This window comes from Portunus trituberculatus, chromosome 26 (assembly GCF_017591435.1).
Source record: "Portunus trituberculatus isolate SZX2019 chromosome 26, ASM1759143v1, whole genome shotgun sequence".
Taxonomy (NCBI): domain Eukaryota; kingdom Metazoa; phylum Arthropoda; class Malacostraca; order Decapoda; family Portunidae; genus Portunus; species Portunus trituberculatus.
This window is the reverse complement of record NC_059280.1, coordinates 1,168,738-1,176,237: the sequence shown is the minus strand read 5'-3', so window position 1 is coordinate 1,176,237 and position 7,500 is coordinate 1,168,738. Positions and strand designations below refer to the sequence as shown.

The following is a 7,500-nucleotide window of genomic DNA, read 5'->3' as shown; positions in this document are numbered from 1 at the left end:
TTTTTTTTTTTTTTTTTTTCCAGTGACGCGCGTGTTTTAAGGCGGTTGGTTCTTAGTAAGTGTGTTTTTTAAGGTGTTTTTCAAATGTTGGGTGTTTTTAAGGTGTTTTTCAAAAGTTGGGTGTTTTTTTTTCAGTGACGCGCATGTTCAAGAGTGTGTGTGGGTGTGTTTAAGTGCGTTTGTTCTTGCTTAAGTGTGATTTTTAGGGTGTTTTTCAAAAGTAAATCTGTAACAAGCTATGTGTGTGTGTGTGTGTGTGTTTATTCAATATATATATATATATTTCATTATATTTCACCTTAATATTATTAGCGAAGCAGGAGGAGGAGGAGAAGGAGGAGGAGGAGGAGGAGGAGGAGGAGGAGGAGGAGGAGGAGGAGGAGGAGGAGGAGGAGGAGGAGGAGGAGGAGGAGGAAGCAAGCATTATAAACAAAACAGAAAACAAACAAACACACACACACTCAAACACACTCAAACCACGCCCACCCTCCAAAAAAACATCCAAACACACCCAAACCCCAATAAACATACCCAAACACACTCAAAACACCCAAACACACCCCAAAACAAACTTAAAACACCCCAAAACACACTCAAAACACCCCAAAACACACCCAGATCACTCAAACACCCCAAACACACTCAAAACACCCCAAAACACACCCAGATCACTCAAAACACCCCAAAACACACTCAAAACACCCCAAAACACTCAAAACACCCCAAAATACACTCAAAACACCCCAAAACACACTCAAAACAACCCAAAACACACTCAAAACAACCCAAAACACACTCAAACACCCCAAAACACTCAAAACACCCCAAACACACTCAAAACACCCCAAAACACTCAAAACACCCCAAAATACACTCAAAACACCCCAAAATACACTCAAAACAACCCAAAACACACTCAAAACAACCCAAAACACACTCAAAACACACACACACACACACACACACACACACACACACACACACACACACACGCGGCCTCACCTGCGCGTTTCTCACCTGTAATGTTGTCACACAGTATGCGGGAGGTGATAATTGAACCATACGGTCTGAACATGTTCTCTAGATCCTGCTGTGTCATGCTTTTGGGGAGGCCTGACACGTACAGGTTAGCCCCCTTGATGGCCTCGCTGCTGGGACGGGCGTATGAGACCTGTGGGAAGGGCGTGTGGGCGTGTCAAAGGCGTACGGGCGTGGGAAATGGGTGAAAAGGCGTGTTTTCTGTGGGTGATTGAGTAAAAATCTTGTGTTTTTCGTGGGTGTGTAGGTTTAGATAATTTTGGTTTTGGGTGTGTTTGGGTGTGTTTGGGTGGGTATTGGGTGTATGTTGGGTGCGTGTGGCGTGTCAGGCGTACGGGCGGGAAATGGGTGAAAAGGCCTGTGGCAAAATCTTGTGTGTGGGGTGTAGGTTTAGATAATTTTGGTTTTGGGTGTGTTTGGGTGTGTTTGAGTGTGTTTGGGTGGATGTTGGGTGTTGTGTGGGTGTGTTAGGCCTGTGGCAAGGGCGTGTGGGCGTGTCAAAGGCGTACGGACGTGGGAAATGGGTGAAAATGGGCGTTTTTTGTGGGTGAGTGTGGGTAAAAAATGTGTTTTTTTTGGGGTGATAGAATTGAGATATCAAAACAATAATAGAAATAGAAACTTAATTTAATCCCAACTCTCTCTCTCTCTCTCTTTAATTTTCTCTAACTCTCTCTCTCTCTCTAACTTTCTCTCACTCTCCCCTCTCACTCTCACTCCCTCTCTTTCCCCTCTTTTCCCTCTCCCTTTTCCCCTTTTTCTCATATTCTTGCTCTAAATAACATTCTCTCACTTTTTTTCCATTTATCACTCTCACTCTTCCTTTCCCCTCTCTCTCTCTCTCTCTCTCTCTCTCTCTCTCTCTCTCTCTCTCTACCCTCTCACTCTTTCCCCTCACCCCTCTCACTTTTCCCCTCACCTTGGTCTTGTTCTAGAGACGCAGTCCGTTGAGTTGGTTGATGGCCCTCTCTCTCTCTTTCTCTCACACACACTCCTTTTCCCTCACCCTCTCACTCTTTCCCCTCTCCCCTCTCACTTTTCCCCTCACTCCTCTCACTTTTCCCCTCACCTTGGTCTTGTTCTGGAGGCGCAGTCCGTTGAGTTGGTTGATGGCCCTCTCTCTCTCTTTCTCTCACACACAATTCTCCCTTTTCCCCTCATCCCTCTCACTTTTCCCCTCTCTCCTCTCACTTTTCCCCTCACTCCTCTCACTTTTCCCCTCACCTTGATGGTCTTGTTCTAGAGGCGCAGTCCGTTGAGTTGGTTGATGGCCTCTCTCTTTCTCTCACACACAATTCTCCCTTTTCCCCTCACTCCTCTCACTTTTCCCCTCCCTCTCACTTTTCCCCTCACTCCTCTCACTTTTCCCCTCACCTTGGTCTTGTTCTGGAGGCGCAGTCCGTTGAGTTGGTTGATGGCCCTCTCTCTCTCTCACACACAATTCTCCCTTTTCCCCTCATCCTCTCACTTTTCCCTCACCCTCTCACTTTTCCCCTCACTCTTTCCCCTCACCCCTCTCACTTTCCCCTCACTCTCACCTTGATGGTCTTGTTCTGGAGGCGCAGTCCGTTGAGTTGGTTGATGGCCCTCTCTGCGTCATCCTGCCGCACGTAATTCACGAAGCCGTACCCGAGGCTCTGTCCTGCAACGCACACACACACGCACGCCGTTACCATAGGATTAACGCAGGATTCACAGGATTACAATAGGATTAGGAGGGTTAGGATAGGATTAGGATAGGATTAGAAGTTTCAAGGAGATTAGAATACAGGATTAAGAGGCTTACTAGGGGATTAGGATAGGATTAGGAGGGTTAGAATAGGATTAGGATAGGGTTAGGAGGATTAGAGGAGGATCAAAGTTTCAAGGAGATTTGAATACAGGATTAAGAGGCTTACAAGAGGATTAGGATAGGATTACGAGGTTTAGAATAGGATTAGGATAAGATTAGGAGGGTTAGAATAGAGTTAGGAGGATTAGAGGAGGATCAAAGTTTCAATGAGATTAGAATACAGGATTAAGGGGCTTACAAGGGGATTAGGATAGGATTACGAGGGTTAGGAGGGTTAGAATAGGATTAGGAGGATTAGAATAGGATTAGAGGAGGATAAAAGTTTCAAGGAGATTTGAATACAGGATTAAGGGGCTTACAGGGGATTAGGATAGGATTACGAAGGTTAGAATAGGGTTAGGAGGGTTAGAATAGGATTAGGAGGGTTAGAATAGGATTAGGAGGGTTAGAATAGGGTTAGGAGGATTAGAATAGGATTAGAGTAAGATTAGAAGGATTAGTTTGTCCTGCAACGCACACACACACACACACACACACACACACACACACACACACGCAGTTACCATAGGATTAACACAGGATTCACAGGATTAGAAGGATTAGAGGAGGATTAAGGTTTCAAGATTAGAATACAAGATTAAGGTGGGTTACAAGAGGATTAGGATAGGATTGAAGGGGTTACAAGGGGATTAGGATAGAATTAAGAGGGCAAGATTAGGATTACCACAGGATTCACAGGATTAGGATAGGATTAAAAGGGTTAGAACGGGATTACCACAGGAAGGGATTAGAATAGGATTAGCAAGATTAGCAAGAGGGTTAGAAGAGGATTAGAATAAGATTAGCAGGGTTACAAGGGGATTCGAATAGCATTAAGAGGGTGACAAGGGGATTAGGAGGATAAGGAGATCATAATAGGATTTCGCGGGTTATAATAGGATTAGAATAGGATTAAGAGGATTACAAGAGTATTAAAGTAGGATCAAGAGGGTTAGAATAGGATTAGGAGAGGATTAAGAGGGTTAAAATGGGATTAAAACAGGATTAAGAGGATTAGAATAGGATTAAGAAAATTAAAATAGAAGAGCTACAAGAGGATCAGAATAGGATTAAAATAAAGGGTTACAAGGGGATTAGTAGTGTTAGAAGAGGATTAAAATAGGATTAAGAGGATTAAAAGGATTAAAATAAGAGGGACAAGGAGATTTGCAGGGTTACCATAGGATTAGAAGGTTACAAGGGGATTAGAATAGGATTAGGCATTAGGAGGGTTATAAGACGATTAGAATAGGATTAGGATGGTTAGAAGAGGATTAGAAGGGGATTAGATTAAGAATAGGACGGTTAAAAGCGGATTAAGATGGGCAGAATAGGATTAGGATATGATTAAGATGATTAGAATAGGATTAGGAAGGTTAGAAGGGGATTAGCTGGATTAAAATAGGGTTAGGATGGTTAGAATGAGATAAGAATAGGATTAGGAAGGTTAGAATAGGATTAGGATGATTAGAATAGGATTAGGATGATTAATAGAGGATTAGATTAAGTTTAAGAGGGTTAGAAGAAGATTAGGATGGTTAGAATAGGGTTAGATGGGTTAGGAAGGTTTGAAAGGGATTAAAATAGGATTAGGATGATTAGAAAAGGATTAGGAAGGTTAGGAAAGGATTGAAATATAGCTAGGTTAGGTTAGCTGTAGGTAAAGAGTTAGGAAAAGAGATTAAAATAGGATTAGGATACTTAGAAGAGGATTAGGATGGTTAAAGTAGGATTAAGAAGGTTAGAATAGAATTAAAAAGATTAGAAAAGGATTGAAATGTAGCTGAGAGGATTAGTTTGGTTAGGTTAGGGATAGAGAGTCAGGAAAGGGATCAGAGTAGGATTAGGATACTTAGAAGAGGATTAGGATGGTCAAAATAAGATTAGGAGGATTAGAAAAGGATTTAAATGTTGCAGAGAGAGAGAGAGAGAGAGAGAGAGAGAGAGAGAGAGAGAGAGAGAGAGAGAGAGAGAGAGAGAGAGAGAAAATAAAAACTGACAAAAAAGTAAGGATTGAAAAAAAAAGGATTGAATAGGGAGAAAGAGGATTGTATACCCATAAAAAGGATTAAAATAGGATTGGACACGATAAAAAAAACTTAAAGGATTGAAATGATGATAAAAGAGGATCGAGAGGGAAAAATAGGATTGAAATAGGATTAAAGAGGTTAGAGGGTTCAAATAGGGTTGGATAGTGTTCAAATAGGGTTTAAATAGGATGAGAGACATTATAGAGGATTGAACACTTTAGAAATAGGATTAAACAAGAATAAATAGGATTAGAGGTTAAAGGGCTCAAATAGGAATAAATAGGGTTTCAAGAACGTTTAAATACGATTAGAGACATTATAGAGGATTGGACACTTTAGAAATAGGATTGAACAAGATTAAATAGGATTCAAAGAGGATTAAAGACATTATAGAGGATCGTACACTTTAGAAATAGGATCAAATAAGAAAAAGTAGGATTGAAATAGGATTAAAGACATTATAGAGGATAGGACACTTTAGAAATAGGATCAAATAAGAAAAAGTAGGATTAAAATAGGATTGAAGACATAGAGGATTGAACACTTTAGAAATAGGATTAAATAAGAAAAGTAGGGAAATAGGGAAGAGGGTTAAATACCGTTAAAGGGTTAGAATAGGATTGAAGTAGGATTGGTGAGGGATAAATGAAGCTAAAATTGGATTCAAATGGGTACAAACACCCTTGAAAACTTTAAATACGCTTGCAATAGGTAAAAATATGATTGGAATAGGATTAGAGAGATTATAAGGGATTGGATACTTTTGAAATAGGATTAAAGAGCAAAACAGAGGATTGAAATAGGATAGAGGGTTAAAATAGCGTTGAAATACGATAAGAGGATTACAGTTGAATAGGGTTTGAAAAGGGTTAGAATAGGATTAAGATAGGATTACAGGAATAAACAGATAAATAAAGGTAAAATAGGCTTCAAATAGGTACAAATACCCTTGAAAAAAATTAAAACGCTTGAAATAGGTAAAAATAGAATTGGAATAGGATTAGAGAGGTTGTAAGGGATTGAATACTTTTGAAATAGGATTTAATAGGAATCAAGAGGATTGAAATAAGGAAGAGGGTTGGAATAGGTTTAAAACAGCTCTGGAGGCTTAAATAAGATTGAAATAGGATTAAAAAGGGATAAATGAAGCTAAAATAGGATTCAAACACCATTGAAGATATTGAAATACTCTTGAAATAGGGAATTAATAGGTTTTGAATAGGATTAGAGAGGATATAGGGGATTGAAAGAGGATTGAACACGCTATACAGTTGAAATAGGGAAAAATAGGGTTTGAATAGGATTAGAGAGGATATAGGGGATTGAAAGGATTGAACACGCTATAGAGTTGAAACGGGGAAAAAATAGGGTTTGAATAGGGTTAGAAAGAGGATTGAACACGCTATAGAGTTGAGATGGGGATAAAGAGGTTAAAGTAGGATCAGATATCTTTTAGAGGGTTAAAAAGGATAGAGGATTGAACACGCTACATCGGAAAAAAATAGGGAAAAAGAGGCTCAAAATAGGGAATAATAGGGAAAAATAGCTTGAAATATGGTTGAAAAGACTTTATAAATGATCGAATACTCTTGAAGTAGCATTAAATAGCCTTCAAATAGGATCAGAGAGCATACAGAGGGTTCAAATAGTGTTAGGGCTTAAAATAGGATTAACAAATGATAAATACCTTGAAATAGGTTTTAGAAGACATTATAAAGAATCAAATACTCTTTAAATAGGATCAAATAGTCTACAAAGAAGATCAGGTAGCTTATAGAGGGTTGAATACTTTTGAAATAGGATTAAATAATATTGAATAGGATCAGAGAGCTTATAGAGGATCGAACACTCTTGAAATAGAATCAAATAGCCTTCAAATAGGATCACAGAGCTTATAGAGGGTTGAAATAGTGTTTGGGATTAAAAATAGGGAAGAATAGGGTTAAAAATGGATATATAAGATTGAAACAGATTGAAAACAGTAAAATAGAGTTGAAAAGGCCGAAATAGTCAAATCTTCTTAATATAGGGTTAAAAAGGGTTGGATAAGGAAATAAAGAGTTCAAAACACGTTATAGAGGATTGAAGAGTGTCAAGAAAGGATTAGATAAGATTCAAAGAGGATTATGAAATATAGAAAAGGATTACGGGATAGAAAGTAGTAGTAGTAGTAGTAGTAGTAGAACTATTTATAATAATAATAATAATAATAATAATAATAATAATAATAATAATAATAAAATTTCTAAAGTAAGCAAAAAAATGTAAAGAAAATAAAGAGAGAAAATGAGATAGAGAAAATGATGGAAGGTAAAGGGAGGACTCGGCTCTCTCTCTCTCTCTCTCTCTCTCTCTCTCTCTCTCTCTCTCTCTCTCAAACACACAGAAGTCTGATAAACAAATATTATCTATATTCGAGAGAGAGAGAGAGAGAGAGAGAGAGAGAGAGAGAGAGAGAGAGAGAGAGAGAGAGAGAGAGAGAGAAATGAGTAAATAAATCTATCTTAGGAAAATCCTCTCTCTCTCTCTCTCTCTCTCTCTCTCTCTCTCTCTCTCTCTCTCTCTTACTTTACCTTCCCAAATAGACTAGGAGGAGGAGGA

At 39.0% G+C, this 7,500-nt stretch overlaps 1 protein-coding gene across 14 annotated transcripts in view; it reads right to left on the bottom strand.

Moving 5' to 3' along the window:
• The window catches only part of LOC123509129 (ELAV-like protein 1), a 58,298-nt gene that overhangs the window by 13,050 nt on the left and 37,748 nt on the right, over positions 1–7,500 (bottom strand). For 10 of the 14 annotated variants that reach the window (XM_045263278.1, XM_045263280.1, XM_045263276.1 and 7 more), the window contains 2 exons: positions 2,577–2,680; positions 1,003–1,171 (listed from right to left, as the gene is read on the bottom strand). In XM_045263278.1, the coding sequence (XP_045119213.1) occupies positions 1,003–1,171; positions 2,577–2,680 (273 nt within the window). The remainder of the gene's footprint in view (positions 1–1,002; positions 1,172–2,576; positions 2,681–7,500) is intronic. The other 4 variants (XM_045263277.1, XM_045263286.1, XM_045263284.1 and 1 more) reach the window with 1 other exon arrangement.